At 47.3% G+C, this 17,827-nt stretch overlaps 1 protein-coding gene across 1 annotated transcript in view; it reads left to right on the forward strand.

Moving 5' to 3' along the window:
* Positions 1-17,827, forward strand: part of LOC147701684 (uncharacterized) — a 761,267-nt gene that overhangs the window by 665,905 nt on the left and 77,535 nt on the right. Inside the window, exon 18 of the mRNA XM_086929358.1 lies at positions 14,048-14,098. Coding sequence (XP_086785484.1) covers positions 14,048-14,098 — 51 coding nt within the window. The remainder of the gene's footprint in view (positions 1-14,047; positions 14,099-17,827) is intronic.

Below are 17,827 nucleotides of genomic sequence, written 5' to 3' on the forward strand. Positions count from 1 at the left end.
TGGCGTTTGAACTCTGACATGGCGCAAGGCCTCTTTCAGCAGTGGGGAGATCCTTGGTCAGATCTATTCGCCACAGAAGAGAACAGGCGATGTCATCAGTTCTGCTCGTTGGAATTTCCAAGGCGGCACTCGCTCTGAGACGCTTTTCGTCGCGAGTGGAGCTGCGGTCTGCTGTACGACTTTCCGCCTATACCACTTCTGCCCAGAGTGCTGAAGAAGATCAGACGTGACCGGGCCCAAGTTATCCTTGCGGCTCTGGACTGGGCACGAAGATACTGGCATCCCGAGCTACTCAGCATGTTTGTCGATCCCCCGATTCGTCTGCCTCTTCAGGAGGACCTTCTGTCGCAGCAACAGGGGATGGTCCTCCACCCAAACCTGTCCAGTCTCCACTTACATGCATTGAGATTGAGCGGCGGCAGTTGAGGCCATTTGACTTGCCTCCTGAAGTCTGTAATGTGATTCTGGCAGCCAGGCGTCCCTCCACAAAATCGGTATACGCCTGCAGGTGGAACAAATTTGTGGCATGGTGCACAGCAAAGTGTGGATCCCCTTTCTGCCCCTCTTTCAGAGGTTCTCCTCTTTCTTCTCTTTCTTGCCCAGCAGGGCTCTGCTCTGGGCACTATCAAAGGCTACCTCTCTGCTATTTCCGCCTTCTTAAGGCTCCCTGATCAGCCCTCTTTGTTCAAGTCCCCAGTTATAAATAGGTTTATAGGTTTTTGAAGGGCATCACTCATATGTTTCCTCCTGTTCCTTTCGTGATGCCTCAGTGGGACTTGAACATTGTTCTAACTTCTCTGATGTGCGCTCCTTTCGAGCCACTTCATAACTGTCCTCTTCGTCTCCTTACTCTGAAGACTGCATTCCTGGTTTCCATCACCTTTGCCAGGAGGGTGAGTGAGCTCCAGGCTCTTTCCTCTAAACCTCCTTTCCTTTCTGTCCATCCGGACAAAGTTATGTTGCGGATGCGACCCTCTTTCTTGTCCAAGGTAGTCACAGCCTACCACATCGGGCAGTCCATCACTTTGCCCACCTTCTTTCAGCCTCCGCATCCCTCGAAAGAGGAAGAGAAGCTCCACTGTCTGGATCCGAAACGTGCGCTCTCATTCTATTTGGATCGCACACACCAGTTCCGGGTGGATGACCAACTCTTTGTTGGTTACGTGGGCGCTAAGAAAGGTCGGACGGTGCACAAGCGGACCATCTCTTGGTGGGTCGTGTTGTGCATCAAGGTATGCTACTCTTTGGCTAAAAAGGAGCCTCCTGTTGGGCTGAGGGCCCGTTCCACTTGGGCCACGGTGGCTACTACTGACCTGGGTCGGGGAGTCCCCTTGCAGGACCTCTGTCAGGCAGCTACGTCGGCCTCGCTGCACACGTTTGCAAGACACTACTGCCTGGACAGCCAAGTCCGGAGAGATGGCTTTTTCGGCCGTTCCGTTCTCCAGGACTTTCTGGTGTGATCACCGGGATTGGTATTGCTGGGGTATCTATTCTAAGGTAAGGAATCTAATACTAACCTGTTTCTCTCAGATGCACAAGTTACTTACCTTTGGTAACAATATATCTGTAAGAAACAGTAGTTAGTATTAGATTCCTTACCGCCCCACCCATCCTCCCCGTTCTGTGAACCGATATCTAGGGTTACGGTTATCCCCTTTCTGATAGATACATCTGCCGTGTGGATTCCTCACCTTGTGAATATCCCCCTTGCGTCAGCAACATTCGGAAATTCTTTTTTTCGTAGCCTCGCGCCGACGTGGATAGGACGTCACAGAGACACGGCTCCGCTCGCGACTCCGCTGACGTCACCGACGCCTATAACAGGCCCACGCCGGCGTGATGACATCAGTTCCCTTTTTTCCGCGTCGTCGACGCTAACGGTTATCGGGAATCTCTGTAGCCTTCTGGTACATTGTTGCCATTTTGGTGGTTATTTCTGCTTCTCTGTATCCTGTTTCTTCGATAATGTCATCTAAGAAGACCGGCTTCAAGCCCTGCAGGGAGTGCGGTAAAATGATGTCCATTACCGACCCCCATGAAGACTGCATCTGGTGCTTGAGTTCCGACCATGATGTGGAGGATTGTTCATGTCGGAAGATGAATCCGAAGGCCCTGAGGGAGAGAGAAGCCAAACTTCTGGTTGCGAAGGTGAAAGCTGGAAAGGAGAAGTCGTCGAGGTCTCGTTCTCGAAGGGCGAGGTCGAAGTCCAGGGCGAGGTCGAGATCTGCTTCTCGAGAGAGGTCATCTTCGAAGTCGGCGGATCATGTTTCGAAGTCGAAGAAAAGGCACAAGAAGAGGAGACATGAGTCCCGGCGTCGGTCTGGTAAGGAGTCGGGCTCGAGGTCGAGGTCACCGAAGAAGGTACGTTCGAAGGTGGTTACCCTCGAAGTCTCCGAGCATGAAGGTGAGGCCTCGCCTTCTGAGTCGCGTGGGCGATCTCTGTCTCCGGCTCCGGTACCCTCTCCGGCTCCGAATCCGTCTCCGGCGCCGTCCCCGGCCCGTGAAGAGGAAGAGACCCGGGACGATGTGGATTCCGCGCCTGTCGAAGAGCCGAATCCGATCCCTCTTCAGGACCGGCCTGATGGTTTTCAGCCGCCCTTTCCTGCTCCTGGCCAGGACCCTTCTGCGTTTCTTAACGCAATGTATGGTGTCTTCTCAAGGGCATGGTACCCCTCTGGTGCGCCTTCGGGTCCCACGGGTCCATTGGCATTCAGCCTGGGAGTTCCTCACTCCTATCCTCCGGCTCCGTTTATGCCCTACATGCCGGCTCCGACGCCGCATTGGCATTTCCCGGCTCTGCCGAAGTCGTCGACGCCGATTCCGGCGTCGCCTGCTCCTGATCATCCTCGAGGGCATTCTTCTGTGCCGTCGGTTTCGATACCGGCGCCGGCCCCGAATTCGTCGAAGCCGCTGGTGGATCCGGCTGCGAGGCGTGTTAAGGAGAGATCCAGAAGAGAAGCACAACGCCTTCTGGAGGAGCAGAGTTATATGGGCTCTCAGTCTGACGTTGAAGAAGGTGAGCTAGAGGAGAGCTGTTTTGAGGAATTGGCGGATTCTGGGACCCTTGATTTCTCTCCAGAGTGGGAGTTGCCCTCAGGCTCAGGTGCTCCTTCTAAGGATATCCAGCCTTACCATCTGGTTATGAGAAAAGCTGCTGAGCTCCTTCAATTGACTCTGCCTACAGTGGAGTTCAAGTCTAACCTCCTCACAGAAGTCTTGCATTCTCCAAATTCGGTGGTTGAGCCTTTACTTCCATTCAATGATGCCTTGACTGATCCTATTATGGAAGTTTGGAAGAAACCTTTGTCTGCTCCTGCGGTATCAAAGAGTGTTGCAAGGAGGTACAGGGCTGCCCCTGAGGACCCGGCTTTTCTCTCTTCACATCCTTCGCCGGAGAGCCTGGTCATTCAGGCTGCCTGTTCAAAGAAGAGTCTTAGTGCCTTTCCGCAGGTTCCTTGTGAGAAGGAGGCAAAGAAACAGGACCAGGTGGCAAAAAAGACCTTTTCATCAGCTAGTATGGCCTTAAAGTCAACTAATGCCACATGCCTAATGGGGAGGTATGTTCATGCTCTGATGGACTCCTTACGTATCCTGGCCCCTAAAATTCCTGACGCAAACCGAAAGGATTTTGAGGAGGTGATTAATGACACTCAGGCGGCTGCCCGCCAGGTAATTTAAAGTGGTCTGGACACTGCTGACTCTGTGGCTCGAATTATGGGCACTGCTGTTGCAACAAGGAGATCTGCCTGGTTGAAGTCATCGGACTTTTCGGCTGATGTTCAGGCGACTCTGCTTGATCTCCCTTTTGATGGCTCAGGTCTCTTTGGGAAAAAGGCGGATGCTGCTCTTGAGCGGTTCAAGGATTGCAGGGCAACAGCGAAGTCCTTGGGCCTCCAGATCAGGGGCGCTTCTTCCGGCAGAAGGTTCAGGGGCTTTGGTCGCTCCTTTCGGAATTTCCGGCAAGGCCAACAGCAGCAGCAGCAGCAGCAGCAAAATTTTATGTACAGATCGTACAGGGGAAAGCAAAGAGCGCGTCCTCGTGGACGTCAGCCCTCCTCTTCCTCCACCTCTTCCAACCCCCCTGCCGCAGAAAAGCAGCCCTAGATCCGCTATTCAGGATCATGTGGGTCCGGTTGGGGGTCGGCTTACCCATTTTCTACAGGATTGGGAATCGGTTACGTCAGATCTTTGGGTTCTCAATCTTGTAGAAAATGGGTATGCCCTTCCCTTTCGGGAATTCCCCCCTGTTTACCCTCCTTGTCAAGGTTTTTGCACCCAGGAACATCTGTCTCTTCTGCAGGAGGAAGTTCTAACTCTGTTACGAAAGGGTGCGATAGAGGTGGTCCCAGAGCAGGAAAGGGGTCAGGGATGCTACTCCCGGTATTTCCTGATCCCCAAGAAGGATGGCAGGCTTCGTCCTATCCTGGACCTCAGGATCTTGAATCTCTATCTGAAGCAGGAGAAATTCAAGATGCTCACCCTTGTTCAGGTTCTTCAAGCGTTGATGGAAGGAGACTGGATGGTGTCGCTCGACTTGCAGGATGCGTATTTCCACATCCCAATCCTGAAGTCGCACAGGAAGTATCTCCGTTTCACGGTTGGGTCGCAGCACTACCAGTTTGCGGTCCTTCCGTTTGGTCTTACTACTGCGCCTCGAGTCTTCACCAAGGTGATGGCGGTGGTGGCAGCACATCTCAGGAGATCGGGGATACCTGTGTTTCCGTATCTAGACGACTGGCTGATCAAAGCGGAGTCGTCGGAGAAGGTGCTCCATCATCTGCTGGAGACAACTCAGTTGTTGTTCAGGTTGGGTTTTTCGATAAATGTACCCAAGTCTCACCTGGTGCCCTCCCAGCGCAACCTGTTCATAGGTGCCGTACTGGACACTACTGTTTGTCGCGCATTCCCTCCTCCTCAAAGGATTCGCGACATACAGGAAATGATTCCTTTGTTTTACCCTGGAGCGGTCGTTCCAGTCCTGAAGGTCCTTCGCCTGCTCGGTCTGATGGCTTCTTGCATTCTCCTGGTCAACCATGCACGCTGGCACATGAGGGCACTCCAGTGGTGTCTCCGCAGGCAGTGGTATCAGCACAACGGAGATCTCGGGGAGTCGGTGAAGATCTCCAGAGAAACTGCAGCGGATCTGTCTTGGTGGAGCGTGGAAGGCAACCTGTCGCAGGGGAAGCCTTTCCATCTACCTCCATCGGTGGCCACGGTGATTTCGGATGCATCCACTCTAGGGTGGGGTGCTCATCTGGGGGATCTGGAGGTCAAGGGTCTTTGGTCTCCAGAGGAAAGGTTGCTTCACATCAACCTTCTAGAGTTGCGGGCGATACGTTTGGCGCTCAAGGCCTTCCTCCCTTCCCTTCGCGGTCGGTCAATCCAAGTCCTGACGGACAACACGACCGCGATGTGGTACATCAACAAGCAGGGAGGAGTGGGGTCGCAGTGTCTCTGCAGAGAGGCTCTGCGTCTCTGGTCCTGGGTTCAGGATCACCAGATTTGCCTGATGGCAAATCATCTGGCCGGAGTTCTGAACGTACGTGCGGACAGTCTCAGCCGGCAGTTCTCTGCCGACCACGAGTGGAGGCTTCATCCAGAGGTGGTTCGTCACGTCTTTCGGACGTGGGGGACCCCTCGGGTGGACCTGTTTGCCACTCGCGAGAATGCTCACTGCCCGTCATTCTGCAGTCTCCAGTATCCGATGCAAGGAGCCTTGGGGGATGCGTTTCAGTTGAGTTGGGGAAGTCAACTCCTTTACGCGTTTCCTCCCATACCCTTGATTCCTCGGGTTCTGAGGAAAATTCGCCAAGACCGGGCCCAAGTTATATTGGTCGCCCCGGATTGGCCAAGAAGGGTGTGGTATACAGATCTACTCCACCTCTCCTCTCACCCGCCGCTCCGTCTCCCTCTCAGGGCAGACCTCCTCTCTCAGATGGAGGGGCAGGTTCTACACCCCCACCTCCAGACATTGCACCTTCATGCCTGGAGATTGAACGGGGCAACCTGATTTCCTATTCTCTCACACCTGATGTAGTGGATGTCATTTTGTCTGCTAGACGTGACTCCACAAAGACTGTCTATTCTTATAGATGGTCTAGGTTTGTTGTTTGGTGTGGTGAGAATGATATTGACCCGTTGAGAGCCCATTTATCAGATGTGCTCCGGTTTGCTCTCTCTTTGGCTCAACAGGGGCTGGCAGTTGCCACAGTTAAGGGCTATCTTTCGGCACTGTCAGCTTTTATTTGTTTGCCTGATCAGCCCTCTCTTTTTAAGTCACCTGTTGTCTTGAGATTTTTGAAGGGTCTTGTAAATAAGTTTCCTCCTACCCCTTTTATTGTACCTCAGTGGGACTTGAATCTTGTTCTGACTTTTCTGATGGGCTCTCCTTTTGAGCCTCTTCATAAATGTCCTATGAGGCTTTTAACCTTTAAGGCAGTTTTCCTAGTTGCGATTACCTCGGCAAGGAGGGTGAGTGAGCTTCAAGCTCTTAGTTCCAAGCCCCCGTTCCTGACCATACATGCTGATCGGATGGTTCTAAGGACCAGGGCTGCTTTTCTTCCTAAGGTGGTGACTCCTTTCCACCTTGGTCAATCCATTACCCTCCCTACCTTTTATCCTCCCCCACACCCTTCCAAGGAGGAGGAGAGGTTGCACCGTCTGGACCCTAAGAGGGCGGTGTCTTTTTATTTGGACAGAACTAGAGACTGTCGCTTGGACGGTCAACTCTTCATTGGCTTTGCTGGCTGCAAGAAGGGAAGAGCGGTCCATAAAAGGACTTTATCAAGATGGATCGTTCTGTGCATAAAGATCTGCTACTCTTTGGCCGGTAAGGAGCCTCCGGAGGGTATTAGAGCTCATTCCACTAGAGCTAAGTCATCTACCTCTGCTTTGGCTAGAGGTGTTCCTGTGGAGGACATTTGTAGGGCGGCAACCTGGTCTTCCCTCCATACTTTCGCGAAGCATTACTGCTTGGATACGGAAGTCAGGAGGGACGGCCACTTTGCGCGCTCTGTCCTTCAGGATTTCCTGGTTTAGAAGAGTGGACACCCTCCTCCGGGAGTGGGGACTGCTGTGGGACTCTATTCACAAGGTGAGGAATCCACACGGCAGATGTATCTATCAGAAGAACAAGTTACTTACCTTCGGTAACGCTTTTTCTGGTAGATACTATATCTGCCTGTGGATTCCTCACTGACCCACCCGCCTCCCCGTTGTCCACTCTTCTATGCCAGAGTTATTGTACTGTAATGTATATTTGTTTTAATGTCAAGGAAATGTTTCATTTGCTTCCTGCATTTGCTTTACACTGTGTGTTTTGCCTTGACTATTGTATACTGTGTATGCTTTGTATATATCTACTGTCATTGGTCCGTCCGTGTGCCTCGATGGCACGGAAAAAAGGCGGAACTGATGTCATCACGCCGGCGTGGGCCTGTTATAGGCGTCGGTGACGTCAGCGGAGTCGCGAGCGGAGCCGTGTCTGTGACGTCCTATCCACGTCGGTGCGAGGCTACGAAAAAAAGAATTTCCGAATGTTGCTGACGCAAGGGGGATATTCACAAGGTGAGGAATCCACAGGCAGATATAGTATCTACCAGAAAAAGCGTTACCGAAGGTAAGTAACTTGTTCTTCAGGGCCCTAGTTTCATGGCACCAGTGTTGGTTTTTATCATAGCTCTGCGTTTCTGGCGCGGAAAAGCTATGTTTAAGAACTGACGTCAGCGCGCGATGGCGGCGTCTAAGTACTCAGACGACGTCATCTCGGCGCCGATGACGGACGCGGAGCCGCAGATGACGCCTACCGACGCGCAGGGGTACTGCTACGCAAAATTTTCCGGAATCAGTCTGACGCCTGGGGATATTCTAACGTAAGGAATCTAATACTAACTACTGTTTCTTACAGAGATATCGTTACCGAAGGTAAGTAACTTGTGCTTTACGGTGAATTGTGGGTTTCACCATAATGACAACGTCCAAACCACTCTTTAGAGTTTTACAGTTCCCAGGGCCACTAGGATTATACGGCAAGGTTATCTACATTTTTGCAGGCAGGCAAATTATTTGGCACATTCTCTGCCAGTTTTGTCACCTATTTGAGCTACAAGCAACATTTTTGTGAAAACTGCAAACAGTGTGGCAAATTTGGTCAATCCATAATCATGTGATAAATGCTGCTTCAACAAAATTGCATATCTCCACCTGCCTGCACCATAGTTATATCAGCAGTGTATTTATGAGGTTAACCCAAAAACGGTAATCCCAATCCATGTCTATTGTGAACTGAACTTTGATGAAAACAACTATATGCGACATACCCCCAAAATGAACATGTAATGTAAAAATGCATATTGCTGAACATGTTAATATGGTTTAAAATTGTCATATTGGGATTCTGATGACATTTATTGCATTTAAACCTGCCTCATGGTATTATTTTTGATGTCACCAGAGCCCCTCAATGGCATATTGTACCATATCATGAAGTTACCCATTCTGCTCCATATATCAGTATATAATTTCTGTGTACATACACCATTTACTCCAATATGTAAGTTCATGATGAGCAACTGTTTAAGAACAAATGTATTTTGTTACAGATATTTCACTTCAATTTATATTATTCCTCTTGCAACGTTACATAAACATATATGAAGTAATGCTTTATTTTATTGTTATCTAGTATTGGATCTTTTATAAATTAACATGCTTGAATCCTCCCCGTCTTCAAGGTGGGAGTCTCACAGTCAATTTTATAATGGCAGTAATTAATCTTATCATAGGCAACAATGCATTGTGCAGTCACTGCATTAGCCCATCCATATCCTTTTTTAAAAAGAACCAAAGTTAAAGTACAGCCAATCAGCACACTCTAGAACACTTCACAAAGAGGCAAGTTCCTCAGATTTTCTACCGCACATCGTTGTGACAGGGAGTCTCCCTGAGCTCTTCTCAGATTTTTCTCTTCATCTTGAATGTTTGCCATTTCATGATGTCAGAATCTTCAAAGAAAGTACTCTTTAGGCCTTGTTGGTCATGTGGTAAGAAGAGACTGTATGCTGAAGATCCCCACAAGGATTGCATTTACTGCTTCTACCCTCTTCATAAGGCAAAAGATGGAAGATTCTGCAGAATTTTCTTTAAAAACTTTTGAAAGCTAGAAAAAGCAGACCCCTTATTTGGTTGGAGAGGCTAAAATCTGAATCTTCTGTGGTCTCTGATGACAATGGCAGTGTCAGTTCCCGGACATCAGTCCAGCTTTCTAAAAAGAAGGGATAGATCTTTAGAATCCCCTGAGGAACATAAGAAAGCGTAAAAAAAGACCCATAATTTGTCTGTGCATACTCAAAAAAAGGGAAACTACCAGTCACTTCTGAGGAAAAATCTGCCTCAAAAACTGCCTTTCAACATTCAAAGATTCAGAGTCTGTTAAGACGTTGTTGTAAAAAAAGACGTTGTCATCAATAAAAACGCTGTTGGAATTCGTTCCCCTCAGTCGACAACGACTCTTACATCATCTACTGAGGATTTGTCAACTAGGATTAGATCAGTGGAAGTTTTCATCGTCGACAGCACCTGTTCAACCGTCAACGCTAATCTCTTCGTCGGCACATGCATTGTCAACTATGCTACCAGCGTTGACGCCTCCGCAAACGCCTGCATCTCCACTGCCAATGGATCTTCCACCGGCGATGACACTCATTGATGTTTCCACCGTCGACAACTACTTTGTCGACGACAATTTCATAGACGGTAGTGACTGTCTGCATCGACAATGACAACATCCTCGCTGACTACTGTTTTTTCTACGTCTATGGTATCTGTTTCACCGTTGATGAAGATTTTGTCTATTCCTCAAGCAAAGCGACCCTAGACCTTGCATATCACATCTATTTTGTTGAGATTCTGAAGGGGCTTCTGCCAGGATCCTTCATAAGTCTCCCGTTTGCCTCCTAGTCAGTTTTTAGAGGAGTCTGAGGATGATGGAATGTTCAGTCTGACTCGCAGCCCTTCTCAACTTCATGTGAAATTTCAGGAAGATGAAGATGAACATTATGGGCCACAGTATAACCAACCCATGGATAGATCACAACTTTTGATGCCACGTCAGGAACCAATGATACAGCTGCCAGTTGCATTGGTACAAGATCTGACAGCTATGTTGCACGCTTAATAAACCTGTTTCCCTACAGTGGCAGGATCAGTGCAAATAGAAAAATCTCCATCTCCTGCTGTGGATTCTAGACCAGCTATAGTGCCACCTCCGGAATCACAAGATTTTATACCTGTGCAGCAAGATCAGGTCCCACAGGATGACAATGATGTAGAAGAAGGTGAAATACAAGAACTCCAACAGTTATTGTTGAGTGGGAAGATTACTTAATTCCTACGCCTTCTCCGCCAGCTCCTCAAGCTATTGACTCTCCACCTGAGGATATTGGTGGCTTCCATGCTCTGATAGAAAAGGCTACAAATAATTTTCAATTGCAATCTAGAGACCATGCTAGAAAACAGTGACAACATGCCAGCAACTGCTATGTCTCCATCCAAGACCAACCTCAATTCGACAAGTATTTCTCTACACTATGAATTTGTAACCCTTCCTCATCCGCCACTAAGAAGGCTTTCAGCTCATCTCCAATTGCTAAGAAACGAAGCATATATATATAGTGTGTTATCAGATGGGAAAAGGTTTCTATTCCTGCTTTTTAATAAGGGAAAAGTTGGGGTAATGGAGACCCATTCTGGATCTCAGAAACCTAAACCAGTATCTGCAGAAAGTATTTCCGCATTGTCACCCTTCAGGAGATACTTCGGCTTTTCAATCATGTGGATTTTATGACAACTCTGGATTTACAAGATGCATATTTCCATTCCCCAATTCATCCCAAACTTCGAAAAGGTCTTTGTTTCACTGTAGCGGATGCTCCTTTTCAATTCAAAGTCCTCCTGTTTGCTCTTCGCTCAGCTCCCAGAGTTTTCCCCAAGTGCCTGGCTTCAGTTGCTACTCGTCTTAGGCTTCAAGGTCTGCAACTGTTTCCTTACCTCGACGACTGGCTAGTGAAAACACCATCTTATTTGCAGGCCTCAAAGGCAACTTTGATCTGCTTACGGATGTTTCGCTCTCTGGGGCTAACACTCAATTACCGAAAATTGGTTCTACAACCGTCTGAGGACGGTCTTTCTTGGAGCAGTTCTAGATACCGTCCAAGACTGGCATTCTTGTCTACAGAATGACAAACCTTATTTCACTAGTAACAAAGCTATCAGGAAGAAAGTTTGCTGTACGCCTAATAAAATCTCTGCTCGACATAATGTCCTCAGCAATTTTAATAGTACCTCAATATGAGCCCCTTACAGGAGCAGCTGGACAATCTGTGGCTCCAAGTAACCGTGTCATTCGATCTAGTTCAGATAACTTCAGTTAGGAAAAAAGCACTTCTCTGGTGGCAATCCTCCAGGAATCTCTTGATGAGCCTAACTTTCCGTTCCCAGTTACCGGATTTCATCCACAGACTCTTCTCTAGACGGCTGGGGGGCACATCTTCACTATCTTCGGATAAGAGGCAAGTGGTCTAAAGCGCTTGCAAAAATACATTTGCATTTCCAAGAGTTGCGGTCCACATTCCTCCCAAAAATACGAGGTGCTTCAATTCTCAGACGAACTGACAATACTACAAGCATGCATTACCTCAACAAACGGTGTGGTACACGCCCCCATATTCGATTGCTAGAAGCTCACAAAATCTGAAAATGGATTCTCACACCACATCTCCATCAAGGTGGAGCATCTTCCTGGGGTGAACAATAGTCTGGCAGACACTCTAAGCAGAGCTTCCAACTGCTGCCACGAATGGGAACTGAACCAGATGATTCTCAACTTAATTTTCCAGACATGGGGCAAGCCCAACTTGGATATCTTCGCCTCTGGAATAAACTGGAAACGCTAGTTCTTCGCCAGCTGGGAACATGAAAGAGGGTCATGGGTTTTCTAATAAGGGTTTTCTAATAAGATGTTTGTGGATCTTTGCGTATGCTTTTCTCCCTTCCCTTTTAATACTGAGACTTCTGATGAAAATGAAGAGGTAGCCATGTCGTCTGATCCTCATTGCTCCACGTTGGCCTCGCCAACATTGGTTCACGGAGCTTCTCCTACTCTCAGTATGCAAACCTTATCGCCTTCCAATATTACCCATGCTGCTGACAATGAGCGAGTGCCAGATTCTCCATCCACGTCCTGCGTCTCTCCAGCTGCATGCATGGTTGCTAAATTCAATGAAATCAAAGACCTAGACCTGCCACAGGACTGTAAAGACATTCTATCTAAAGAGAGGGCAGTGTCTACTACTAAAGCTTATAGTCTCAAATGGAAGCACTTCTGTTCATGGGGTCTTCAAAACAATGTACATCCGTTGGATTCTCTTCCAGAGAAAATGTTGCCTACTCTTCTCTCCCTGGCTAAATCATGACTTATGTATACCTCTATTAAGGTACATATTACCGCCATTTCCTCTTACAGACATTCCTCTAAAGGTTTTTCTCTTTGTTCATGTCGACTGGTGAAACTGTTCATGAAAATGAATTGGGGTTTACCTCCCTATTAGAGCTTCACCTCCTGAATGTAGTCTTATATAGTTCTTGCACAACTTATGAAGTCCACTTTAGAGCCTATACACACGGCTGAGCTCAAGTAAATGTAAATGTCTTTGTACTTGTATAGCGCACAGCTACCCGCAGTGGGTCTCCCGGCGCATGTACGAATACCGCAAGGGAACCCTTCCTGGTTTTCCGTGTGAAGTGTCCACTCCTGGCTACCCCCATGGTAAAACCAGGCATCCCCGGCCCTGTGGGGGCCGTTGTGGAGACTAAGCAAGCTATTGCCCAGAGTTGCAGCGTGGGACCCATGATTAGAATAGGCACTGAGGCGAAAATATCCGGTCAGAGGAATTTGAGCCCAAGACCCGCTGAGGCGGGAATCGAACCCTGGTCCCTGGCCGGAGCTCTGCATCAAGGTCTGCCTGCTCTTAACCATTGAGCCACACTTCTCCACACAAGTATATTTCCTGGAAAGTTGCATTGCTACTAGCTCTTGCATCAGCCAGGAGAATCAGTGAAATTAAAGCGTTCACGATTAAAGAACCTTAACTTCGTTTCACTAATGACTATGTCCTGCTTAGAATAAACTCAGCGTTCATTCCAAAGGTACCTTCTACTTTCCACCTTAATGAGCTGGTTATTCTGAGAGGTTTTTTTCCGAATCCAACTTTCCCAGCTGAAAAAGCTCTTCATACTTTGGCTATCAAGAGATGTCTCAGGTTTTATTCTTTACATACCAAGAACATTCATGGTGTATAAAGAACAGGTGCTTCAGTACCAAAGCAACAATTGCCAGGTGGATTGCAGCCGCTATTCACTTCTGCCACTCTAAAGCGGGCAGCCCACTTACAAGGCTCATTCTACGGAGGCAGTATCCTCTTCAGCGGCACTCTTAGCAGGAGTGCCATTGGACAAAACTTGCAGCGCAGCAACATGGAGAAATGTGCATATATTTACACAGCATTACTGCCTAGATTTGGCCACAGATGCGGCAGCAACGGTAGGACAAGCAGTCTTATGCAACCTTTTTCAATAAGGTAAGCCTCTGTTTTGGAGGTGTTTAATTTCAGTTCAGTGCTGTTCTGTTGTTGCTGTGTTTTTTACATGCTCCTTTATAAATGTATGTATATTTTTTGTTATTTATATGGTACCCACTATCCTCAAAGTTTAAATTTGAATAAATATTCTTTGCTAACTGCTTGCTATTCTTGTTTTCTTTTCCTTTGTACGTTTCAGTACATTTTTCCAATTCCAATTTTTGTGGCAAGTATCCGCATGAAATATTCCATAACTTATAACAATATATTTAAAACTTTTTCCTTACCTGTCTTACTTAATTGTTATTTTTGAGTCACTTTGTTGCACAGTTACTGCAATAAAATTATACTTCTCAAAACTTTTAAGAGGAACAACATGTATGCCTTGCTCACACTGTCTGTGTTCTCTTCAGAGACATGAGCGCTACGCAGAAAGGCCTGCTTTACTGGAACTTGAGCGATTTGTAAGTATGTTTTTAGACTGTTTTTTTTTTCATTTAGCTTTTTGTGCCTATTTCCTCCTTTGTTTTGTTATCAGCCTGAAATGTGTTAATTGCTCCATTCAAACAATAAGGAAATTGCAACTTCTCCCAGTTAGATGTCGCAATATGCGTCTTGCGCACCACTGAGGTCTTTTAAATTCAAGCCAAAGGATTGCCACAGTGCCAGTGGTCATCTGAGTTTCATTTCTCCCATGTTTCTCCTATCGGGCTAAAGAAATAATCTGCACCATATGGAAGCTAGTAGATGAACTCCAACGAATGTAGTAGATGAGTAACTAAGTCACTCTTAATTGGCTTATAAGGCAACCCAGAGAACAGGACTCCCAACTGGCCCTTGCTTTCAAAAAGGAAAGCCTAACATGTTACTGACTGCTGCAGCTTGCTCAGCCTTTCTGAGGCACCAGCCTCTTAGAAAACTGTGGAGACATATTTGATTCTTCTGTTCATCTGCTATCCTGCAACCTGGAAAACATGAATGTCACTATTTAGTTACTCCTATTTAACGAAGTTGTATAGGAAATATGCCTGTTCTGGTGCAGAGTACATGCATGTGCAGACGGCTGCCTTTCTCTTTTTACTTCTTGCCTTCCATTGACTGTTTAGGTAATCTCATTTGTGATTGTGTAGTCTGCTTTCATCTTGTCCTTGTGCCTCTTTTTTGCTAGTTATGGTTTTTTCATCTAGATCTGTTGGTGATGGCTTGTACTACACTAATTATTTCAGTGAGTTGTCAGAGTATGATTTTAATATCCTTGTGTTGGGTGTATGCGAGATGTACTCTGATTTTGAAGTTAGTAATGCATGTGTGAAGTGTTAAATCTAGCATGCTTTTTGTGTTTGTGACGTGTCTCAATAGTGACAACTACTGTTGATGTTGTGAAGTTCATATGTGATGTTTGGTCTAGTGATTCTGAGAGTTTGGGGAGGGCCTCATAGTTGGTTTAACAAGACGTTAAGTGGTAGCCCACTGTATGGGCTGCATGTGAAATGTTGCATCTTGTGTGTCCTTGACATATTTGTGAAATATAGAGAGCTGTACATCATATACTTGTGCACAGATCGCCATCTGGTGTTGGTCTTGGATGTTTGCACATTGTTTTTGTCTTGAAAGAAGTCTTTGTTGTCACGAGATAGGTGACTACTCCTTAGGGTCACAGTGTGCAGGGCATAGACTCCATCTTCAGATAGTTTTTTTCCGCTATCGGGTTAGGATGCGATTTGCTGCGCTCAGGGTCAGTGTTTTTTTTCGAACCCCCTTCGACGCGCATCTCCTCTCCACTCGACTGTATTGTCTCGATCGCGTTCCCCTTTCGATGCGTATCTTCAAAAATAAAATCCTCGATCTTTGATCCGGGCCGTTGGGCCTATCCGCACCGACCACGCCAGCAGTCAATGGAAAGGACTACTTCCAGAAAATGCCCTGAGTGTGGTGCTAATTTCCCCCACACTGACTAGGTTTGTAATCTCTGTCTCTCCCCAGAGCACGAAGACCAGAACTGCAAGGCCTTTCTATCTTTCAGGTCGAAGAAAACTATCTGTGATAGTCGGACTCGACGTGGCGAAATGTCTTGCAGAAGCAGCTCTATTCCAGACATCTTCAGAACAGATCCCAATCTCCAGCCGGAGCAACAAGCGGATGAAGGAGACATCTCCGTCTCCGAGGCAGATTACTCCGACATCGAAGACAAGTCACCCCAGCTCAGCGGTCCATGAGTACCAAAACCCCTCCCCCACCCCCCCAAAACCAAACCTAAGGCTCCAGTAACACCTTCGCCTTCGGGCTCGGGTCAACACCGGCAACACATTTCAGATGCCCCACCCTCGGGTCCGGCTATGAAACCAAAAGAAAAGCCTTCTGGCTCGGGCCAACCCCATTCCGGTGCCGAAAAATCACCATTGGCACCAAAGCCAAAAACCATAGAGGTGCCACGCCCTTCTTCATTGGCACCGAAAACAGCCTTGGCGCCGAAACAAAGTAGAAGCATTCGGAGCTGAAAAAATCTTCTGAGCCGAAAAAGGTCTCGGAGCCGTAAACTCCTGTACCAAAAGCTAAGGAATCCAAGACCCGACAGAAAGCTTCAGAGACACCGTCTAAAGAAAGTACTGACCCTAAGTCTTCAGCACCGAAAAAGGGCACTGTACCCATACAACAGCCTGTGCCAGATCTTTCAGATCCAAAACAAAAATACTCTACGTTGACCCAGAAACTGGCAAAGTTGTCGCCAAACCTAAAAAAAAAAAAAAACTGGACCCTTCAGACGACTCTGAAATACCCATGAAATGGAAGGAGATAGGCACTAATACTTATCCACCTCTCTTCTTCTCCAGCTGATCCAAATCTGCTAATTTATCCAGCGCACTCCCCACAATATACATTTTCACCTCAACCACTGGATGATGAAGATGATTATACTGATGAGGGTAGGGATGGAGATCCCGATGGTATGACGACGCACATCCCATCCTACACAATACAGATCCTTGGGATGATTACAACACAGATCCCGACCCACACAATGACCTGGACCTCTATCCCTCTAGGCCATCACCACCAGATGACAATATTGGGTTTGCACAACTAATTAATAGGGCTGCTCAATACCACAGGGTACAATTACACTCTGATCCCTTAGAGGAAGACTTTTTATTGGAAACTTTTTCACCCACACAAAAGTCTACGCACAGCCTGCCAGTGCTAAAAGGCATGCTAAAACATGCACCAGAAGTTTTTAAGGACCCCGTCAGAAGCAGGATTCTTAACACCAGGGTGGGCAAAAAATAAAAGGCAGCTCCCAATGACCCAGTGTACATTAAAGGTCAGTTCCCTTTAGATTCTCTTGAGGTGTCTAATGCACGCAAGAGGGCAAATTCACAAAGCACAGGCGACACCCCTCCTCCTGATAAGGAATTCAAACTCATAGATGCATCTGGAAAACATATTGCGTCACAGGCTTCAAATCATTGGCACATTGCAAATGCCCAAGCTTTGTTGGCCAGATATGACAAAGCTCACTATGATGAGCTTCAAAAGCTCATGCAACATCTTCCTGACCAATATAAAGGCAAAGATAATGACCTTATACAGGAGGGAAAATTAATAACAAATACATCTTTCAAATGTGCACTTGATAAGGCTGATACCGCATCTTGTGCTATTAATACCAGCGTTTTGCCACGCAGGCCCGCTTGGCTCTGAATCTCCGAATTCAAGCAGGAGGTGCAATCCGCTATGCTTAGTCAGCCTTTTGACCTAGAGCATCTTTTTGGGCCCACAGTCGATTACCTACACTGCCAAGTCCATGGGGCCTTGCAATTAACTTCCCTTAGAGGTTTATTTTGTCGCTCCTTTTACAGGGCTTGCTCCAAAATTATTGGCTCAGAACATCCCTCTTCTTCCTATAAAAGCCCCAATCAAACTAGTTCCTCTCGGATACTTTCGTGGAGTGTACAGAGGCAACAACAGTAAGGGAAGAGGTTCCAGTAATGATACCTGCAACTCCCCTACCACCAAGCAGTGACTTCCACCCCGATCATCCCACTCCTGTCGGGGGACATATCTTACAGTTCCTGAATGTCTGGAATTCTATCACAGTAGACAAGTGGGTAAGGCAAATTATCCAGTATGGTTATTGCCTAGAACTTACCTCCACTCCCCTAAATATCCCTCCCAGACAACGTCCAATGTCCGCG

Source organism: Lissotriton vulgaris, chromosome 7, assembly GCF_964263255.1.
Source record: "Lissotriton vulgaris chromosome 7, aLisVul1.2, whole genome shotgun sequence".
Taxonomy (NCBI): domain Eukaryota; kingdom Metazoa; phylum Chordata; class Amphibia; order Caudata; family Salamandridae; genus Lissotriton; species Lissotriton vulgaris.